Source organism: Ursus arctos, unplaced genomic scaffold, assembly GCF_023065955.2.
Source record: "Ursus arctos isolate Adak ecotype North America unplaced genomic scaffold, UrsArc2.0 scaffold_7, whole genome shotgun sequence".
In the NCBI taxonomy this organism is placed as follows: Eukaryota; Metazoa; Chordata; class Mammalia; order Carnivora; family Ursidae; genus Ursus; species Ursus arctos.
The window spans coordinates 70,378,048-70,401,413 of NW_026623089.1; the positions used below are offsets into that span (position 1 = coordinate 70,378,048).

General features: G+C 39.8%; 1 protein-coding gene and 1 non-coding gene across 4 annotated transcripts; both read right to left on the reverse strand.

The window, feature by feature from the left end:
- Positions 1-2,354: 2,354 nt before the first annotated feature.
- On the reverse strand, positions 2,355-18,568 carry TOMM20 (translocase of outer mitochondrial membrane 20). 3 transcript variants are annotated; one of them, XM_057308845.1, is made up of 6 exons: positions 18,169-18,453; positions 12,674-12,720; positions 10,803-10,884; positions 6,553-6,695; positions 4,425-4,588; positions 3,527-4,313 (listed from the first exon to the last, which is right to left on the reverse strand). In XM_057308845.1, the coding sequence occupies exons 1-5, from the start codon at positions 18,287-18,289 to the stop codon at positions 4,466-4,468; spliced, it is 516 nt and encodes a 171-aa protein (XP_057164828.1). In that variant the 5' UTR covers positions 18,290-18,453; the 3' UTR covers positions 3,527-4,313; positions 4,425-4,465. The 3 variants fall into 3 exon arrangements, with proteins under 3 accessions (XP_026359927.1, XP_057164828.1, XP_057164827.1); XM_026504142.4 differs by lacking the exon at positions 4,425-4,588 and having other exon boundaries at positions 2,355-3,617; positions 18,169-18,568; XM_057308844.1 differs by having other exon boundaries at positions 3,527-4,588.
- On the reverse strand, positions 17,599-17,733 carry LOC113259318 (small nucleolar RNA SNORA14). The gene has a single exon (XR_003317559.1). It is a non-coding gene; the product is annotated as a small nucleolar RNA SNORA14 (small nucleolar RNA).
- Positions 18,569-23,366: the final 4,798 nt, after the last annotated feature.

A 23,366-nucleotide genomic window follows, 5' to 3' on the forward strand; every position in this document is an offset into this window, starting at 1 on the left:
AACCATCTGAGCCACCCCGGCGCCCCTACACATCTCATTTTTACAGAAGAGAGTGCTAAAGTACATTGACGTTAACATGGCTGCTATCCTATAGTAATTTCCTATTTATGTTTTCTACACCACTATTGAGTGTTGCTGTGTCACATTCACAGCAGGGTCCCAGACCAGCGGCCCACTAAAACTTGGAGACTTATTAGAAATGCTAACATGGGGCACCTGGCTAGTTCAGTCAGTGGAGCATGTGACTCTTGATCTGGGGTCCTGAGTTGGAGCCCCACACTGGGGGGAGTTTACTTAAAAGAAACTAAAAATGAAAATATTTTGGGGGCTCCTGGGTGGCTTATGATCTCAGGGTCATGAAGTAGAGCCCCATTTTGGGCACGGACTCTGCTTGAGATTCTCTGCCTCTTCCCCTCCCCCTGCTCACACTTTCTCCAAAAATAAACAAATCTTTAAAAAAATATATTTTGATTTAAAAAATATATACTGATAATATGATCCTGCTGAGACCTACTGCCCAGCGATGTGTTTTAATACTCTTTCCAGGCACCTGCTCAAGTCAGGAACCCACTATTACATAAAATCCTCACCTACTGACAGGAAAGCACGGGTTCTTAACCTGGGATCTGCGAATCTCCTGAAGTCAAAAGCAAATGTGCTTTTCCTGGGACAAGCTGCACAACTGTCAACTGTCACTTCTCTAAGGGATATTTACCTAGAAGCAGGTACCACCACTGTGAATCGAACTGAGAATTCACTTCTGCAAATATACACCGAAAGAAAATTTTCTCCAAGCCCTTTAATATTTACTTAAACAGCTGAGGCACAAGCAATAAAACTGCATTTTTTTATGTTACAAGAAAGAAAATTTTGTGTAACATCTGCATGATATACTAATTTTCTCAAAATCTTTTCTGTAATATTTTATTAATACTCTGGTCCATAAGTTGGTTCCACAAGGTCAGAAAAGCAAGCATAAAGATGGTAAAAAATATCAACCTTATTGAGGGGTAAGAGGACTCAAACATTCGCTGACTGCCTACTATGCCCACTGTCCTAGGTTTTATGTACTTAACATAAATTCTAGTTATCTGTTAACAGGACAGCACAGACTCTGCCAGGTAAGCACATTTGAAGCGTACTTTCACCTTAAGTACAAATTGTGGAATCAAACAGCTCCTTCCCAGGGACTAACATGCACTAACACATATTTCCAAAGACTTTATATAAGCATTCAAAATTAACACATGGGCACATTCAGGCTGTCATCACTCTGATTAAATCGTGGGTCGAACACCATTTGGCCAACATCATCCCTACTTCCTGGCTCCATCACGGTGTAAAAATTTAGATAGGAAACCATGTTTGCCAATTATGTGCCTGGGGGAAAACCTTGTTTGGGCTTTTTTTTTTTTTTTTTAAACTGTTTGGGCTTTTTTTTTTTTTTTTAAAAACCAACTACCACCTTCCAAAAGTGGCACCTAATTTTAAAGCACAAAAGCTGTCATTTAAGTAAGAAAATGACTGTATAATCAGCTCCACTGGGAAGATAGCACAGCCTTTTCAACAAGCATTAGATCAAAGCTGATTATTTTTCAGAAAACCCAGTGATACCAAGCTTGGACTACACTACAATTCTCAAGGGTATACAGCCTTCATACCTTCTCCCAAAGCTAAGTAGACTGCTCACTCCTCCAGCTAGTCCTAAGCTTCTATGGGTCCACTCCTCCCTTGCCGAGCTGTCTACCCCATGCTCTTTTCCCCCTTATGTTCTAACTCTGACCTACATTCTGAATGCTGTTGGTCTGAATACTCCCCTCTGGCTAGGGAGAGTACAGGACAAAAAGACTGTTTCCTAGCTGTGTGACCGATGACCACTACACTGCTTTGGATTTGGGATCTAGGAGTAAAACCGACTAACCAGAATGTTTACACTGGTCACCTCCCTATCCCCAGAGAAGAGTAGGCAGGATGCAATAAAAAACAAAACATACTGTTTAAGGTTGCAGGATCACGAACCTGGAACGTACGTGAGGAAGAGTCCTTAAATGTCTGAGTTACACTGTCTGATGTTCTAATTTTATAAATGAGAATACTAGGGGTAAATTCAGAGATGTAATGTGACCTGCCAAAGGCCATGCGGCTGTCTGGAAGCAAAAACTTAGAACCATACTCCAAACTCTTTCCTCTATATCCCAACCACAACAAAAACCCAAGGTTAAGGTTAAGGAAAATTTGTAAGTAAATTAAATATGTAAGTACTTTGGAAAAGTCTTCAGGATCTCTCCAGATTTTGAGACAAAATAAAGGCAATGTATATACAGGGAGGAATTGTTACTCGGTTCAAAAGATGATAAGTTAAGTACCAAGGATCTTTATTCTCAGACCTAATGTTCAATCTGTGACTGCAGATAACAAGTCACTATTTTGAGAACACCTCCATTCTTTTCAAGTCTTCAGCCACAAGGTTACACCTTATTCTCATCATAACAAGATAAACGAATCAGACTGAAAGAGGATTAAGGAGATACACTGAAGATAAGCAAAGGCGAACATTTTACAAGCTTATCATCCCAGTTACCCTAAAAGTTAAGTTTCAGATTTACAAGAGTAATGACAGAACCATATGATTTCAGTGAAAATCAACACAAGTTAGATCTTTAAAAAAAAAAAAAAATGGGGAGGGATCAATTCAGAAATACTAAGTCAGGCAAGCATGCAAACTTCAGAGTATAAAAAAATGCAAGGCCTGGTTGTCCAAACAAATATATCCTTTAGGAGAAGGTGAATTTGAAGATGCTAGACAGAACCAAATGAAGTAAAAGCTGAAAGGGACACTTCTCTGAATTAGCAGACCAATTCCCTCATTTTTTAAGTGAGAAAAGAGGGCAGAGAGTAATTGGTGAAGCTCCATGGCTAGATTAAGAATGTACATAGATCTAATTCCTGGTGCTATTTGCAACTACATACATCTAAAATACAAGTAGATAAATATCCAGAACACATTAAGCCCACCGATTTAAACATTTCAAGACAAATACACAGGGAGAGGGTGAATTAATACAGCACAGCAGCACATCTCAAATATTTAAGAGATTAAATGGAAAAAAATAATCTCTCAAAGATTTTAATGCTCAGTTTTGATAAAGTTTCCATCCAATTCTTTTATGTAGAGCAAATGTACTAGCTTAAAAAAAAACGTGCATTCTTCAGCTTTCTCCTATACGTTTTTTGCCTATCTTTCAAAACTAAGCACTGAGTATTTTTATCATAAGTAATGTGATGTTATTATGTACACTTTAATTGCACGTTTTAGGAATAAAATAAATCCATGATATTTTGGTAACTCATAGTGTATTTATAAAATGAAAAGCTTGCTAGCAAAATACACTTTTCACTGGGAAAAATAAATAAAACAAATGAATGGATCTACACAAAGTAAAAACCGACTTTGGTAGATTTCAGTGTAGGACAGTCCGTAACAAGCCTATTTGCCCTTTTCCCCCAGAGCTGCTCATCTTCCGACTTAAGATTTTAAAAATATTTTTAATTGAGATTATGTTGACATTTTCTCATTCCACATCATCTTCAGCCAAGCTCTGAGCACTTACAATTCTCTGAAAGAGAAAAAAAAAAATTTAATTTTTCGAAGTCCTTCATAGGAGGCAAGAATATCCAGTGGGAAAAGACAGTCTCTTCAATAAATAGCAAAAGAATGAAACAGGACCACTTCCTTACACCATGCACAAAAATGAACTCAAAATGGATTAAAGACCTAAATGTGAGACCTGACACCATAAAACTCCTAGAAGAAAACAGGCAGTAATCTTCTTGGACACTGGCCTTAAGAACATTTTTCTAGGTAGGTCTCCTCAGGCAAGGGAAACAAAAGCAAAAATAAACTATTGGGACTACACCAAAATAAAAAGCTTTTATTTGCATGGCAAAGTAAACCAACAAAATGAAAAGACAAAATAATGAATTGGAGGACATCTGTAAATGATACATCTAGTAAGGGGTTAATATCCAAAATATATGAAGAACTCCTACAACTCAACACCAAGGAAAATAATAATCCAATTAAAAACGGGCAGAGGACCTAAACGGACATTTTCCCATCAGACACATGCAAAGATGCTCAACACCATTAAATCATCAAGGAAATGCAAATCAAAACGACAATACAATGTGATATCGCCTCCCACGTCAGAATGCCCAGAATCAGAAACACAAGCAGTGACAAATGTTGGTGAGGACGTGGAGAAAAAGGAACTCTCATCCACTGTTGGTGCGAATGTAAACTGGTGCAGCCGCTGTGGAAAACAGTACGAAGGTTCCTCAAAAAATTAAAAAATAGGAAAACCATATGATCCAATAATTCCACTGGTGGTTATTTACCCAAAGAAAATGAAAATATAGGGCACCTGGGTGGCTCAGTCAGTTAAGCGTCTGCCTTCAGCTCAGGTCATGATCCCAGGGTCCTGGGACTGAGCCCCACATCCGGCTCCCGGCTCAGCAGGAAACCTGCTTCTCCCTCTCCCTCTGCCCCCCAGTCATGCTTGCTCTCTCTTGAATAAATAAATAAAATCTTAAAAAAAAAAAAAAAAGAAAAAAAGAAAATGAAAATACTAATTCGGAAAGATGTATGCACCTCCAGGTTTACTGCAGCATTATTTATAATAGCCAAGATATGGAAACAACATTGGTGTCCATCAATGTATGAATGGATAAAGAAGTGGTAAACATATACAATGGACCAAGAATGAGATCTTGCTATCTGCAACATGGATGGACCTAGAAGATATTATGCTAAGTATTATTTCACAAATATAAAGATAAACACCATCTAATTTCACTTGTTTGTGGAATATAAAAACCAACAAATGAACAAACAAAAAAAAGGAGGAAGAGATGCATAAATACAAACTGGTGGATGCCAGAAGAACTGAAGTGGGTGGGGGGATGGGCCAAATGACTGAAGGGGAGTGAGAGGTCCAGGCTTCCAGTTATGCAAGGATAAAAAGTTATGGGGATAAAAAATACAGCATAGGAAACACAGTCAATGATCATGAAATACCATTGTATGGTGAGACAGATGGTAGCCACACTTGTGGTGAGCAGACCATAATGTACACACTTGTCAAAACAGTAAGCTGTACACCTGAAACTAATGTAACACTGTGTGTCAACAATACTTCAATTAAACTAAAATTTTAAGGGAAAAAAATGTCCTTTTTATTCAAAGAATCAAATCTTATTAAGTTTACCCATTCTGAGATTTCAATACTTAACACTTCTAAACACTGTTACCAAAGAAAATAATGATCACACTACTGTCAGTCCTATTTCAAAATCCAAGGAAGGATAATAATATACTGTTTTACATGTTAATCAATTATATAACTAAAACCAAAAAGAATTTAAGGTATCTTTTCACTCCCATATAGACTAAGAATACTGATTAGCACTTTACTGGTTATTCTATGCTCCTAACATTTCCCTTTTTGGCCTGAAAATGCTCAGTCATTATACAAGAAGGAATACAGTAATTCCAAAATTAGCAGTTGAAAATATTTCCAGATGACATTAAGTTAACTGAGTAAAGGAGGCCATTTTTTAAAAGAGGAGTTCTGGCTTCATCCTGAATTCATCCATATTTCAAAAGACCTCACACTCTCAGGTCCATCTTCCAAAAGCACTAAGCTTTGCTGCCTTTCCAAGAGCAGATAATACTAACAGAAGATTCTGATTTAGACAGACCAGGAACCACATTAGTCTAAAAAGGATTAAGACCAAATCTTTGGTTTTTTTTCAACTCTTTCCCTGAAATCTTCAGGGCCTTTATTTTCTCTCCAGTCCCTTTCCAAACTGAGTAAAGGTCAGTTTGAAGAATTAACCAATTTTAAATCACACCAACTGTGGAAATTACACAAATAAACAAACTATTTCAAAAAACAGATTCATTTCGGTTCCTTGGAAAAAATTAAAAACCAACAGAATGCACTTTAATCAATTCTTAAGTTACATAATCTTTTATACAAATGTTGTGTTTAATATACATTTGGAGATGTAGTCAAATAGCTCCAAGACCAAAGCCCACCTTGGCAGAAGCAGAGGCACTGGGGCCTTTAGAGAAGTGAGATCAGAGGGTATCCACAATCCTTTATGATCTAATTTCAGGCTATACCATCTTGGCCCCTCTGCCAGGCCACTTAACTGAATGCATGGGCTCACAAGAGTCGACAGAAAGCTAGTTTCAGAAAGTAGCTGCGAGTGGCCTGAATTTTGGTATTTGAACACCAAGGCCTGAGATTTCATACTATGAGACATACCTCCTGATCCACATGTAGGGTACAATAACTCGATCTTATGCTCATTTCAGTATTATTAGGGAAGAAAAATTTCAAGCATGCTATCTCCAATTCTACTTTGATTCCAAGAATGAGTTTCATAATTTCATCATGTTCACTAGACTAATTTTTAAATGTCAATGTCCCTACAACATTTAATTCTCAGATTCTACTCACTTTTATTAACATTTCGAATCCTTACCTGACTAATTGTTGGAAGCTTGGTCAGAAGCATCTGGAACACTGGTGGTGGAAGAGTTTGCTGTAACACTTGCAGCAACTGCTGTGGCTGTCCACACACAGCAATTGCATTTGTCAGATGGTCCACACCTTTCTCATATTCGCCTGAAAGATTTACATAAAAATAACATGTGACCTGGAAAGTCTGCCTTTGTCAAAAATTCAACTCTAAAGCCTTCACTATATCTCCAAGTGATATTGACCAAAAACATCACACAAGTAAAAACTTGGAAACTAATCTATAGTACATCCATATAACTGAATATTATGAAAGCATTAATAAAAATTAATCAGATCACAGTACTGATATGCAAGTGTCTTCAAAACACATACAAAAAGGGAGAAACTAAAGTGCAGAAATGTCCAAGTATATTACTATTTAATTATATAAGAAACTGCTAACTACGGGGGGCCTGGGTGGCTCAGTCAATTAAGCATCTGTCTTCGGCTCAGGTCATGAACCCACAGTCCTGGGATCAAGTCCCATATAGGGCTCTCTGCTCATTAAGGAGCCTGCTTCTCCCTCTTCCTGCCAGTCCCCCTACTTGTGCTCTGTCAAATAAATAAATAAAATCTTAAAAAAAAAAAAGAAAGAAAGAAAGAAAGAAAGAAAGAAAGAAAGAAAGAAAGAAAGAAAGAAAAGAAACGAAATTGCTAACTACGGAACACTACCTTTCTGAGAACTGGAAGACTGGGGACTGAGGTAGAAAGGAGGCCCAAATTCACTTTAGATAATCCTTTATACTATTTTGAATGTGATCACATGCAAACTCAAAAAAGAAAAAGAAAAAAAACCTTTTTAAAAAAGTGATACTAATAGGAAAAACAGTCACACTAATGGAAGTGGCAAGAAGCAGGTAACAGAATAATGATTATCTCTGAGCGGTAGGATTTTCTTTTAATTTATCCTACAATGGACACATTACTTTTGAAAGAAAAACAATTACATAAAACACAGGAAACTGAGCAAATTCTACTTATGCCAAAAAATTGTTTCCTGACCTTTCTGGGTTGGTGAGCACATCGAGGTACTAGGAGGGTGGTGCATCCAGAGACAGAAGATTCTCATGTCCTGTCCACCCCACCCCCACATCTTGCCCTATATAATAACCCAGTAAACACAAAGTTTTCTGACCCTGAATAAGATCATGACCAATCCCTGAATAAGAACATGACCAAATAAGGGACTGAAGGATAGTATATGAAGAGGAATTGCTTGAACATTTCAACTGAGAAAAATCTAAGGACTGAGGTATTCAAACTGAAGAAAGCATTAAAAATGGAAAATACAAAAGACTTAGTTCTTCTGCAAGGGCTTGGACTTCCACTGGGGGACACAATGGCTCCACTGACTTGGTGATTAAGATGCCACTTGGCCACTGAATCCTCATACCACTGAATTTACAGGCAATATAGGGGATTACAACACTGTCGCCTGGGGATATTAATTCTGATTATTAAATGGAAACAGAGCTGCTACTGGATTTTTGTGTAGAACACGGGATCCCAAGACACCTCCCAACATTTCTAAATACACTGGAAACAGTTAATGAACCACCACAGTAACTCAATGGTTTCCTCTATGCACTTGCAGACCTGAGCCCGTTCATATCATCCTGAGATGAGATCTGGCTCAGTTAACAAAACTATGCTTATGGAAGATCCCTAGATGGAAGAGAATGCCAAGCGATGAAGTTCACTGCCTAAATCACTCATGCCTTCGCATGACTTACTCTGATGTTGACTTTTTCCCTAATTCTAACCACCTGAGTCTTCAACCTCAGGTTTGGTTGGTAGTTTCCACCATAAGAAAGGCAGCTTGGCAGAGTTAAGTAACCCTCTGGATGGTGATGAGCTGAAGTGTGGAACATGAGCTTGGGAAAAAGAGTAACTCCCACCTGTCCTTCCCTGCCTTCCTCCCAGACAGCATGAGTTACTGTCCTTCTCAATCTGGAGCTGACAGCTCAAGTCAACAGATGGTCACAATACATGGATCTCCAAGCCCATCCAAACAGAAGTTATTATGAATGTACTTTTTTCTGTATGTTTCACTCTGAGTAAAATAATTTAAGATAGTGTTTCTAGGGGCTCCTGGGTGGCTCAGTCAGTTCAGCAACTGCCTTCGGCTCAGATCATGGTCCTGGGGTCCTGGGATCAAGTCCCACATTGGGCTCCCTGCTCAGCAAGGAGTCTGCTTCTCCCTCTCCCTCTGCCCTGCTCACTCTTCCTCTCTCTCAAACAAACAAAATCTTTAAAAAATAAATAAAATGATATAAAACAGTGTTTCTATTTTGGAAGACAGAAAATTTTGATAGTATCAAACAGACCTCTTTATTTATGAGCATGAACAAAATACTTTGAGAATGTCTGCATGAACTGAAATACTACAACCTATACCTTAGACACAGATATCCCTATACATGCAGATTTTTCGTTTCAAATATTAAAGTAACAGAGTCTCTCAAATGAGCTCTTTGAAGATTTAAGTGCTTTACTATTACCCCATGATTAAACCTCACTTTTTTCTTATTGTAATGGGGTAAAAAAGGCAAAATTACTTTCTAGTAAGGAATTTCCATTTTTATTTATAAATATTATCAGCCTACTATGCCATCCAAATATGATAATTATTTCCTAAAGAGAAAAGCAAAGAAATTACTGGGAAGGGGGAGACATGACAAAAAGTTAACATGTCACCACCACCTGAAACCTTTAATCCTTTCCAAAAAACCAAATAAAAAACCACAAATGACCTACACTGTTAATTCAATACTATCTAAATCTATGATACAGCAATGAGCGTAAGAAAAACTTGACACCTAGTATCATTTTTACTAATGATAGCAAATACTTCAAAGCTACTTTTGAAATAAAAGATAATTTGGGGGCGCCTAGGTGGTGCAGTCAATTAAGCATCAGACTCTCGATTTCAGCTCAGGTCATGGTCTCACGGTCCTGGGATGGAGCCTGATGGCTCTGCACTGGGGTGTGGAGCCTGCTTTAAGATTTTCTCTCTCCCTCTCCCTCTGCCCTTTCCCCTACCCCCAAGTGCCCTGCATACACACACTCTGTCTCAATAAACAGATCTTTTAAAAATAAATAAAAGCTGGGGTGCCTGGGTGGCTCAGTCCGTTGAACGTCTGCCTTTGGCTCAGGTCATGATCCCAGGATCCAGGGATCAAGCCCCGCATCAGGTTCCTTGCTCAGCGGGGAGCCTGCTTCTCCCTCTCCCTGCAGCTCCCCCTGCTTGTGCTCTCTGTCAAATTAATTAATTAATTTTAAAAAACCTTTAAAAAAATAAAAGCTAATTTGTCACTAAAAATTTATAAATACATTTAAGACTCTAAATTACTGCATTACAGATCTCAGATTTGTCACTTTGATCATTTTAACTTCATAATAGTAATGTTTTTTTAAAAAAAACAACTCTTAATCCTTAATTGAATATGTAAAGCACACAGCCTAAACTCTAGATCATATTCAGATCACGGGCTGGTCCTGAAATCGAGCACCATGAACTCACTGTTTTGACCCTGACAAGTAAATTAACCTTCTCTGGGACTTATATTAGCCATTCCTTCCTATAAATATTAGAAAAGACCTGAAGATTAGATGAAGAAGTTGAGAAAGTATATGCCTAGATCACAATCCTTCAGTTATTATTTACATATTGCATTATGACTATAGTCCCTAAACTGCTAAAAAAATAACCTCATTTGTAAAGATTACTTATATTCTCTGTATCATGTATCAAATAAACCTAAAACTCAAAACATCTTATGGATAATGATAACCCACGAGAAGTATTTTTCTAGAACCAGTCCTTTTTTTTTTTTATGAGAGGAAGAGCATGTAAGAGTGTGCATGAGCCGGGGGGAGGGGGCGGGGGGAAAGAGGGGGAGAGGGAGAGAATCTCAAGCAGGCTCCAGGCTCAGCACAGAGACCAGAGATGACACAGGGCTCCATCTCAGGACCCTGAGGCCATGACCTGAGCCAAAATCAAGAGCCAGACGCTTAACCAACTGAGCGACGCAGGTGTTCCTAGAGCCAGTCTTAAATAAAATAATTTTCCCATTACTAAATGACTTGTCTTGAAATATTCAGAATAACTTTTTTAAAAGCTGCTACACTACACCAAAAAAAAGCCCCTTATCACCATAAATTTATACTTACTGTGAAGAATTCTAATTTCCTCATCTTTTAATGACTTACCTTGGGCTAGCAACTCTTCACCAAGCTGTATTTCTTCAAGGAAGAATTTCTGAACAGCTTCAGCATCTTTCAGGTCAGGTAACTGTTTGGAAAAAGAATATTTAATAACTGATACCAAAATTACACTGGGGATGTAACCAATACACAGAAAATCATGCCACTAAAACCAAAACAACAAAAAACTGAATAACTCATTACAAAAAAAGATAAAAAGAAATTTACTCTTCAATACTTACAAGCATTAGTTTAGTATCTACATTTAAATGAATATAAGAAAAAAATACTTATTGATCAAACTGATACTAGAACAGTTCTCAGAATGCTGTACATCAAACCTAAAGTAAAAAATGAAGAATACAATTATCTCTATCATAAACTGTGCACTTTACTATTTATACTATTTTGATTGCCATTTTTATAGATTTTTATGTAACCATAATTAACTTTCTTCTGATCCCACATCATTTTGTATAGATTTTACATGCATCTAAAAGATTCTTTTTAAATGGTAATAGACTATTCCATTGAGAAATCTAGAACTGCTTAATCATGATCTATTTGTTGCACATGAGCTACTACTAATTTTTTTGCTATTACAAATTGCTATTATAAAAGCAGCTTTATTTAAATAAGCTTGGATTTCTGTGTTTTTGTTTTGTAGTTTGTTATATATTACCAGACTATGGTAATATATAATGCCATCGGCTATGTGACTTATTAAAAAACATAAGCCTACTTTTAAAAAGTCCTATTCTATTTAAAAACCTAGACTTCTATTAATGGAAGCTTTTGGTTCCTGATTAATATTACATACACTCGCATTACCAACAAAGATGAAATAATTTAAATTTCTCAAAGTAGAGGCATCTTTTGTAACTATCCCAGCAGAGGCAAGAATTTGATTATTCCTGAATCTAAAAAATACACACTGATGCATGTCTGTATCTACCTTCCCACATCTTTAGAAAGAAAAGGCTACTGAAACACTAACAACATATACTTCAGAAAGGTAGTTTAGACATAAGGCAACAAAGTGGTTGCCTCTCAGTTTCACTTCATTATTACTGTGTCCAGTCACTTAGCTGTGTTGATTATCTGATTGTTTCAAAATAATAAAATGTAACATTTTCTGATTAATTTTTTCTTTGCCTCAACTTGCTTTAAAAAGAACCACTACTGATCCTGTAGTCCAAGTCCTGGGAATCCAAACAATGGAACTAATTTTAATAAAAAAGAAAAGCTATATGTGCAATGATTAACATTTACTTACTTTACTTACACATGTCACAGAACATTTTTTTTATCAAGCAGAGAAACCTATGTAGTCATTAAAAATAATCATGAACACAGGAGCTATGAAAAGAAAAAAAGAAGATTTTTATCTACATGTACATATAACATCAAGATAAAAAAATCTGCCATGTGGTAGGATTCTGGATCACTGGGCATGAATAATCTTATACAACTTTTGAAACAAATAGTATGTGGTTCTTTTAAAAGGAGCTGAAGGAAGGAAAATTAAATAAATAAATGTATTGTTGTATTATTTTTGAAGCAGCTGAGTGAGAAAGCTTGAACAGTTTGGTAGAATTATCTTCTGGAGACTATCCGCTTATTTCCTTGCAGTTACTGCTTATGTAGTAAGCTGTCTGCTATCTGGGCCAACAAGGGGGAAATAATGATGGACCAGAAAATCTGCAGTTGAATGGAGTTAACTATTCCAAAAACACAACAACAAATTATATTTCAAAATAGAAAATACAATGTCTGGTATCAACTAGCTTTCTCAAAACACATGTTAAGTATATTTTATAGTTTTATAACCATATATAAATACAGTATAAACAAACAAACAAACAAAATCAGATTACCTTGCAAAGTCCAGCTCTCTCCTTGGCAAGCTTTTGTTTCTTTCTTCCTGCAAGAAATGGAGTATTTTAATTTTACCATTATTAAAATGGGAACTCAAAAGAAGTCAAACTGCTGTGGCAGTCATTCATTCTATTTGCAAAACACCCCAGAGTAGGGCTCTCCTATTCCCTTGTCTCCTTGTGATTTCTCAGGGTCAGAGTTCTGGTCAATGAGCTATGGACAATATTATTATTTCTGGGGAAGAGCTTTTTCCTCCCCTCTGGGGCACCAAGATCAGCAATTCTAACAGGTGATTAATGCCATAAGCAGAGCAAGCCCCACCCCCCCCCAAAACTACATAAGACATGAAACACAAGCAAGAATGAAACCACTGCTGTTGGAAAGTTTTATTACTCGGGGCGCCTGGGTGGCACAGCAGTTAAGCGTCTGCCTTCGGCTCAGGGCGTGATCCCAGCGTTATGGGATCGAGCCCCACATCAGGCTCCTCTGCTTTGAGCCTGCTTCTTCCTCTCCCACTCCCCCTGCTTGTGTTCCCTCTCTCGCTGGCTGTCTCTGTCAAATAAATAAATAAAATCTTAAAAAAAAAAAAAGGAAAGTTTTATTACTGAAATATAACAGATTCAATCTTTACTGAATGTTGAAAGCTATCTGGCATTTCTAAATGAGAAAAAAAGAGGGGGTAGGAGGACAGAATTCAGCTGTAAATTGTTTTTTGTCTTGTTTTTGACTCGAAAAAGCAACACCACGTATCTCAGAAGTAAGCGATGGTTAAAATATTAAAAGCCTTAAGCCAAATCAATAAAGGACATGACAATATTTTAAACTGCTACAGGGGCACCTGGGTGGCTCAGTCAGTTAAGCTTCTGACTCTTGGTTTTGGCTCAGGTCATGATCTCAGGGTCATGGGATGGCACGTGTTGGGCTCTGCACTCAGTGCAGTCTGCTTGTCCCTTTCCCTCTACCACTGCTCCTCCCCGCCCCCCCCCCAAAGGCTGAGCGTTCTCTCAAATAAAGAAAATCTTTTTAAAATTTCAAAAAATAAAAAATAAAATAAATTGCTAAATAATGATATACTCCACATGAAAGGGTGTTTCCACGTGAAACGGTGTTAGCACAGGGGAAGCACTGTTTGGTTTATATCCCAGCTCTTCTTAGTGTCAGCATGACCTTGGGCCAAGTTCTAGTAACCTGTACCTCACTATCCTCGTATGTAAAACTGGCCTAAGAATGATACATGCTTCACAGAGTTGATGTGAAGATTAAATGAGTTAATGCATGTAAAGTATTTTTTAACAGTGTCTGGTTTATAATGTGCCAAATGAGGAGTTGGTGATGAACTACCTCAGTACGCATCTGGTACTGAGATAGTTCACTACCAGGAGTTGTGCTATGCTAATACCTAAATAAGTTTCCCTAGTCACTAAAAAGTACCAGTGACAGGGAGACTGTGGCAGAGCTAAGAAAGGTTAAGGCTCTAATACTTATTACCTGGGTGATCTTTGGCAAATAAATCTCTGACTCTGTAAGGATAAGGCATGTTTAACTTTACCACTGTGAGAAACAAAAGCTTCATAAAACAAGCAAATGTCCTCTGAAAACCTTAAAGTGGGCCACAAATTCAAGTCTCAATCAATGCATGACTAAAGACAAGTGACCAGTCTGCCTAACTGCAGTGAGATGGATTCATTTATTGTGGTCCAGGAAACTTATCTACCCTATCAAACTGGGTTTAACCACACCCATACCTCTTGGCAACTCTAGCCCCCAAAACACCTTGAGTGCTACAACTCTAAGGCTTAAATACAATTCTGACAGTTTCAACAAAAAGATACATTAAATAAGCTGATCTTACATATAAATTTGAAGTCTGCCTATTTTTCTAACAAACTACCTTTCCTAGGTGTTCATCTTCAGGCAACTATGGGGAAACAGAACCATAACATTCTACCCTCAATTTGTTTAAGGGTTTTATCTGGCCGTCCTGAGGCAGAAAATAATAAATGCTACCATACTACCTTAACTAATTACTAACATCACTAGTGCCAGAAGGAGACGACTAAAGACTAGAAGAGATACAGAAGACCTCACAGAAGCAACAGACACGAAGACAAAGGAACACTGAGATGTTAAAAGCAAGCACCCAGGGGCGCCAAGGTGGCTCAGTCTTTAGGCGTCTGCCTTTGGCTCAGGGCGTGATCCTGGCGTTCTGGGATCGAGCCCCACAGCAGGCTCCTCCTCTGGGAGCTGCTTCTTCCTCTCCCACTCCCCCTGCTTGTGTTCCCTCTCTCACTGGCTGTCTCTCTCTCCATCAAATAAATAAATAGAATCTTAAAAAAAAAAAAAAAAGGTAAGCACCCAGTAAGTTGTAGATGCTACGGGCCAGACACTAGTCTAAAGGTTATTAATTCGCTTACTTGATCCTCACAGTAACACTAAAACAAGTACTATTATGATCTCCATTTTACGGATGAGAACATTTACCAAGGTCACAACTAATAATTGGTAGAGGGGCAATTCAAAGCCAAGCAGCTGAACTTCAGAACATGTGTCCTCAAACATTATTCTCTACTGCCGCTGCACGCTGTAGAGAAGCTTTAAGAGTGGGGACAATACCGACTCTGTCTTTGGCCTTCCATCTTGTTCATGTGCACTGGATGACCTCTCCTGGGGCTAGATGTTCCAGGTCCCTTGGAGATTCACGTACATACCTTAGACCTTAGAGAGGCCCAAGGCCACGACTGGGGGAGGTTTCCTTTGGCCTCCCATGAATCTGTGAGAGAGAACACAGTCTTTCTCCTTCCTGACACACAGGTAGTGCCACAGTATCTAATATCTAATAAAAGGTTAGCTGTCATTTAGGTGCATGCAAATCCTTTGATCCCACAACAATGCTCTTCTGCCAGTGCCCTCACTCTAGAAATGTGGACTAAAATCTGGACTTTGTGGAGAATAACTGTGCCACGGGATCATCATCTGCCCACTCCCCCGTCAGTCAGTTACGCGGCATAAAACCGTAAACTGTATGGAGTCACCTGCTTCATTTCCCAGTCTCGAAGTGCCTTCTCAGTTTGGGAAATACTTCACTATCCCTCCGCTACCTTCTAACAGAAGTGAAGACGTTCCCATAAAAATAAAAGGAACCTCAGAAATGAACATGGCAACTCTGCAGAATATACAGAAATACAGTTTGCTAAGCCAGATTTATGGAAATGACAAAAAATAATAATGAAACCCAACAGAGAGAAACTTAGTTTCCATTACTATCCAATCTTATAGTTGTATTTTTTACTGTGGTAGAGAGTGATTGTGTTTGAATGTTTGATAAAATTACCAAATTTTAAGACTGATTAGTTGCTCTAAATTTCTAGCATTCGATTAAAATTCTAGCTTTAGTTTCATAAGACAATTTACTTGTTACCTTATCAGTATATTACACTATCTCTGTGATAAAGGGAAAGATGGTAACAGACTGAGAAATCATGGAGTTACACATTCAATGAGCAAAATTAGGCCTTGACTCAGTATTTATCAGAAATTAGTCCCAAGTGCTACTGTGTAAACCTAACAAGTTAAAACACTTTATCTACTTTCAAAAATACACATAAAACATGAACTTACGGACTGCAGAATTACTCTGAACCTAAATTTACTTCCTAAAGGAAACGTCGAAAAATTATATTCATAAACAATCTGTAGCATCCATCAATTACCATGCGCCAGGCACTGTACTAAACTCCCAATGTATTATAACATTTTACAAAAGAGGGAAACAAAAGCTTCAAGTTGCTCACCCAGGGTTACTCAGCTAATCATTCAAGTCTGACCACTGAGATCTTTAGGCCACTGCTAACGCTAGAAAAAAAAATTTATGGATTGAAGATGATGGGAAAGGGATTTTGAAAATAATCTCTCAATTTGTCTAAAATGACAGCTTCTTTGATTTCAACCAAAAATTAGTTCTCTCAAGATTTCTAACAATAAGACTGCAGTGTTTCCAAAGGAAGAAAGGATTAATCCATTCTTTACTGAGCTCTGTAGCCATACCACCACCACCACCACCACCCCTCCAACTATTACTGAAACTATGAAAAAATGATCTCAATTTCTAGCTAGGCTTACAGCCAGCATCTATGGAGGAGCTTGTTCTCTATCACGAATGGTGGTGGGCACTTCAAACAGCTCAGTCTTCACAAAAACAACCAGCGGCAGGTGACATTACCTGATCTTACCAGCTAAGAAACGTAAGATTCAGAAAGTCTAAAATTATGCAACTTATCTGTGACTAACCTGGGACTGGAACACTGAGTGTCTGAATCCAAAATAGCATTCTTTCCATTAGTCTATCTAACTGTAAATAAAATAGTCTGTATCCCTTCCTTCCTAAAACACAAGACTAGAATTAGATGATCTAGATGGTATAAGGTCATCTTATACCCCCAAGCCGGTAGGTCACTAGCCACGTGGGGCTCCTGAATACCTGAAATGATTTACTACTGCTTAATTAAATAGTAAGCATTCATTAGAATAATCACGCCTTCGTACCTTCTGGGCCATAATAACTTACGTATTGATTTTAATTTTATTTTTTAAAGATTTACTTATTTTAGAGAGTGCACAAGTGGGGGGAAGGGCAAGGGGGGGGGGGAAACTCCCCGCTGAGCAGGGAGCCCCACGTGGGGCTCGAACTCACAATCCTGACATCATGACCTGAGCTGAAACCGAGCTGGATGCTCAACCAAATGTGCCATCCAGGTGTCCCTTAATTTTAATTTTAGAAATTATTCGACTGAGCAACCTAAATAGGTACAAAAATAATTATCGCAACAAATTTATCCTTCCACTGTTGCGAATAAGGAGGCCTCCGAAATTCAAAGATCACAATGGTTCTGGTGACAAGATTTCCCTCACGTGAACCTCTTTTAAAAGATGTCGCAGGTATGAAATAAGACTGAGCCACAGGAGAAGCGCAGCCCTTTGGACTCCCCTGCAATTTCTATAGCATTCACTCGTATCTTGGAAGCATTTTCAGGGAAGCTACCAAGAGGGTTTAAGAATGCTGCAAGGATACCGTTGATTTACGGATCTGGTTTCAAGCACAAATACGTAAAATACAAAACACATGACTTTAGAGTTAAGAATAGAGATTTAAAAAGGTGAACGAAAAAAAGAGCCCCCCCGCCAACACACATACATCCTAAATTATAATACAAACGAATGCATTCAGAGGACAAGCGGTTGGGGAAGACAACACGGGAAAAATCGTCCCTCCAAAATGGAGGGAATCCTGCAGGGCACCAGAGCCAGGAGCGGCACCGGGAGCGCGCAGCCGGCGCCGCTGCCTTTTTCCGCCCCGGTGGCCCGCGGCCGCCGGGCACCCCGACGCCCCCCACGACCCCGCGAGTGGGCAGCGGGGAGGAGGCACGCGGAGGCGGCCGCGGCGGCGAAGGACAGGCGGATGGACGCTGCGGGCCTGGGGCCGGGGGGACCCACTCACGTTCTCGAAGCCTGTTCTTGAAGTTGGGGTCACTCCGTCTCTTGCGGTCAAAGTAAATGCAGTACCCGATGAAAAGAGCCCCGCAGACACCGGCGGCGATGGCACTGTTCCGGCCCACCATCTTCCCTCAACCGAAGAGCAGGAGTGAGGGCGGCGACGTCGGGGCCCGCAAAGGAGCAGTTGGCCGGGAACCCTCTGCGCGGACCACGCCGCTGCGACCTGACGCTCACCGCGAGGGACGCGGAAAGGCCGAGCGCACGCACTTCCGGCCCCGGCAGCGCGAGGTCCTCGGGCACGTCCGCGGCAGTGCCTGAGCAGCGCAGCCCGCGCCTCTTCGTCTGCGCCTGCGCAAGGGGCCTAGGTGCGGTCGCCCAGGCCCCTCCGGGTGGGGTGTGCGTTGGTGTCGGGATTTGAGGGTGATCTTGCACTTCCTTAAAAGCCGCTGAGCGTGACGTAGCGAAGGTGGTGCGTGGCCGTCGTACACATACTCAAAAGGCTTGGTAGCTGGCATCCTTGCTTGTGTCAAAGATGGAAGGAGCTGACGACAAATGATTCATCTTGTTCTTGTATAATATAGACAACCTGTGACTCGTTTGAATTGAACTGAATTTGCTTTTCAAGTTCACTCACAATCTGCTGTGCAGCAAGCAACATAATCTAGTGATTCAGTGTCAGAATATTACAATATAGTTTCATGAGGGGTGGAAGAAAATTAAGCTGAACGATTCCTGAAAAATAACGGATAAAAGAGATTGAAAAAAAATTGAAAACGTGTTGTCTTAAAGTCACTGGAAACATGTATGGTAGTTTAAATTTAAAAGACAGGGGCATGTGGGTGGTTCAGTCGGTTAAGGGCGTCTGCCTTCCGCTGGGGTCATGATCCCAGGGTCCTGGGATGGAAACCAGCTTGGGGCTCCCTGCTCAGTGGAGAGTCCGCTTCTCCCTCTGCTGTTTCTCCGCCCCCCCCCCCCCCCCATCCTGCTTGTGCTCACTCTCTCGCTAAACTAAATAAAATCTTCAAAAAAATAATTAAAAAGACAAAACCTTGGTCAGGAAGCATACATAAAATACAAATTGAGAGGGGTAAGAGAAAGCACATACAGGGCTGTGTAATAAAAGTGGCCACCTCTGTCCCCAGTCTTAGGGAGGGATCCTCTTTAACCCTTGAAGTGACAGCGATGGCTCTTACTCATGGTGAGCGCTGACAGTTTATGCTTAGGAGTCACCTCCTGATGGGGGCCATCCAGGCCAGAAAGACCAACCATGTGGTTAGAGAGTTGGCCCTTTGATCCAGATGATATCCCTGGGGAGGGCAGGGGATTGGAGGGTAGGAGAGCTGGAGATTGAGTTGAACTCCATGGCCTTCATAATGAAACCCAAATAAAAACTCAGGACCCAGAAGCTGGGTGAACTTCCCAGGTTGGCAATACTCTGTAGTGTCTACACCAATGTGCCATGTGCTAGGCGGGTGAAGTGTTCTGACTCCTTTGGGAGGGGACAACAGAAGCTTCAAGTGTGGGACTCTCCCAAACCTCTCCCTATGGGTCTTTCCCTATGGCTGGTTTGGTTTGAATTTTTTTGCTATAATAAAATTGTAATCCTAAGCATAACATGTTCCTGGGGCACCTGAATGGCTCAGTCAGAAGAACACGTGACTCGATCTCCCAGTTGTGAGTTCCAGCCCCACATTGGTTGGAGAGATTACTTAAATAAAACTTAATAAAATAAGTAAGTACAGGGGTGCCTGAGTGGCTCTGTCAATTAAGCATCTGCCTTCAGCTCAGCTCATGATCTCAGGGTCCTGGGATCAAGCCCTGTGTCAGGCTCCCTGCTCAGCAAGGGAGTCTGCTTCTCCCTCTCCCTCTGCCCTTCTCCGCCACCCACCCTACCGCTTGTGCTCTTTCAAACAAATAAACTCTAAAAAAAAAAAAAAAAAAAGTTTAACATGCTTCTGAATTAAGTCTTTATAAATTAAATTATTGAACCTGAAGGAGTAGTGGGAACCCCCAAACTAGTAGCCAGCTCGTTATGAGAGTGACCTGGAGACCTCACCAAAATTTTGTCCGGGGTCTGAAGGCAGTCTGGTAGGAAGCTGTGCTCTCTGTGCACTTAACATGAAGTCTGGCCTAACTCTGGGTAGTTGGCGTCAGAAGTTATTGCAAGGGTACTTAACGGAAATACTTAGCTGGAGGCCCTAACCTAGTTCAGGAGTCAGTGAAAGCCCTTCTGCTTAAGTGATGAACCTGAGACCCTATGGAAGACTGGAAATTGGACCAAAGGTATGTATGCATTGCCTGGACTGGGGTGGAGGAGGGAGAAGGGTGTGGAGAGGCATTATGTACCAAAGCAAAGCAAATAATTGAGATTGACACAGAACAGAATAACACAAAAAACTTTTCCTTATGCACTGCAAACATACCTTCTGATTCTTCTTGCTCCAAAACGCTGCAAGTGAACCTCAGCTGTTAGAAGCATATCCTGAGCCTCAGGTATATTGGAACAGAAGAGAATTGTCCAAGGCCATACAGATGACATGAGGCCTAGCACTCCACTCTTTGAAAACCTGAACAGACTACATGGCCATGAGGTTACAACTCCTAGGGGCACCTGGGTGGCTCAGTTGGTTAAGCCTCTGCCTTCAGCTTGGGTCATGACCTCGGGATCCTGGGATCAAGCCCCGCATCGAGCTCCCTGTTCAGTGAGGAGCCTCCTTCTCCCTCTGCGCCTCCTCCTGCTCATGCTCTCTCTCCCCCTTTCCCTCTCCCCCAAATAAATAAATAAAAGCTTAAAAAAAATACAACTCCTGAATGAACAAGGAACTATTCCTGTGTTGTGCACAGTAAACATGAAGTAAATGTTCAGGTCACTCCTATGAGGTACAATATACCAGGCAACATGTTTACAGAAAGCACAGTTAGAGCAACACTTGTGTCTTTTTATCCCCTAACCACTCTCCATTTTAAAACACCTGTTGTAAAACACAAGCATAGAAACAGACTGGAACCCCCACACTTGTTTGTAAGTCACATCATTAGTGAGATGTGGAATACCCTTAGTGGATCACAACCAGTGTTTTAAATAAAATAGAATTTAAAATATCAGAAAGCGGGGCATCTGGCTCTTGGTTTCAGCTCAGGTCACAATCTCAGGGTCCTGGGATCAACCCCGCATCAGGCTCCCCACTCAGCAGGGAGTGTGCTTGAGATTGTCTCTCTCCCTTTCTGTCCCTCCCTCTGCTCACAAACTCGCAGGCGCTCCTCTCTCTCAAATAAATAAATAAATCTTTAAAAATTTACATATATCAGAAAGCAGCATGTGTAGTAAGGACCAGTAGTGTTATGTGCAACTTTCATGTCAGTTACATCTACCCATATTTGTACTGATCGCAAAGTGAAGTTAAAGCCACTACAACAGATCGTAATCAAAAAGTATGAGAACACTGCTCTAGTCCATACCCCTTATTTCACCAGTCAAGATATTTAGATCTTTATCTAAATATCTAAAAAGAGGCTGAGAGGCTTGTCCAAGGTCATTCACACACAGCCACAGAGCTGGGTCAAGAACTAGATGCCCCTACACTCCAGTCCAGGGCTCTTTACACAAAAACCTAGAGACCAAAAGGAGCACTCTATGTTAAAGACTAAAATTATACAAATTTATATATACATTGTAAATTATATACCATGTAATGTACACTAATATACACACTATAAGATACAAACAAGAAAATTATATACCATATATAATCTCCATCTACAGTCATAGTCTATATAGTCTATAGACAAAGCATCTCTATGTAAGTTTAACTGGAAATACATACAAAAATGCTCAAGATTACCAAGTAAAAAGTATTCACTGAACCATACTTACAAAAAACTAGATTCTAAGCACCATAGGGGATGCTAAACATGAAATATCCAGTCTCTGGATACAGGAAAATAGAGTTCTGATTTCTACAATTTACATTTTAAAGACCCATTTGGTTTTCCTGGTACTATGACCGAAAGAAAGATTTTTTAAAATAATCAGTAATAACTCACTGTCCCTCAATCCTCTTATTCACCTGATACATATGATACCATAGATTCTGCCTGCCTCAGATCAGCAGCCCTAGATTTCTCCCACCCCTCCCTCCTGGGCATGGACGCAGCTTGGTAAGATTTCTGAGATGGGCAACAGCCATAGCATGAGCTTGAGCCCCAGGGGAATGCAATGATATGCTCTCCCCTTGGTGACCTTTATACTTTGTGACTTAATTACCGTATTTTATCAGAAAATATCCTTTAAATGGGATTTTTTGAAGGACTGTTTCATTCTACTACATGACACCAATTTAAGAAACACAAGTTTTCCTGGGAGACTATTTTTTCAAATTAAAAAAGAGAAATAAGGGATGCCTGGGTGGCTCAGTCGGATAAGAGTCTGCCTTCAGCTCAGGTCATGATCCCAGGGTCCTGGGATTGAGTCCCGCATCCGGCTTCTTGCTCAGTGGGAAACCTGCTTCTCCCTCTGCCTGCTGCTCCCCTTGCTTGGGCTTGCGCTCTCTCTCTCTGGCAAATAAATAAAATCTTTAAAAAAACAAAAACAAATAAAAGTAGAAATCTGCTTGACAGTTTGCCAAGGACTTCGGTAACGAGTTCGATTACTGGTTAAGAAATCAAAGCAATATTTCATATAATATTCTTGGGTTAGTTTATTACCAGAGGTTGATGAAAGAAAAAAAAACAGAACTCCACTTTTCACAAGTTCAAGAGGAAGGGGAAAAAAAAATCAGTGGCTATTACATAACAGCCCTTACAACCCTTTCTTCTTAGGGATTGGGATTTGTATTAGTAAGTATTTCGACTCTGTCTAGGTCCAATCAACATTAAGGTGTGTGTATACACACACACACACACACACACATATATATAAACATAAGAAATATATATATTTTAATTTACTCACTTTAGTCTCATCCTAAGTAATTCTCGAAATAACCATATGAAGCGTTAATTACATATTTCTAACTTACACTAATATATAACCACTAACTTACACTAATACATAATCACTAAAATTCTAAGTGTTTACCCTAAGTCTAAAATCTTTAAAAAAAGACATATATCAAAAAGCAATATGTATAGTAAGGACCAGTGCTGTCAAGTGCAACTTTTGCGTCAGTTAAATTATATCCATGCTTGTACTGGTTGCAAAGT

What these genes read in the sequence shown, in the direction of transcription:
- TOMM20 (XM_057308845.1), bottom strand. Translation starts at nt 18,289, where the DNA reads ATGGTGGGCCGGAACAGTGCCATCGCCGCCGGTGTCTGCGGGGCTCTT. An exon ending in CAAGAACAGGCTTCGAGAAC is followed by an intron (nt 12,721 to 18,168) that starts GTGAGTGGGTCC and finishes CATTTCTTGCAG; the next exon opens with GAAGAAAGAAACAAAAGCTT. An exon ending in AGCTTCCAACAATTAGTCAG is followed by an intron (nt 4,589 to 6,552) that starts GTAAGGATTCGA and finishes TTTTTTTTTAAG; the next exon opens with ATTTTATTTATTTATTCAAG.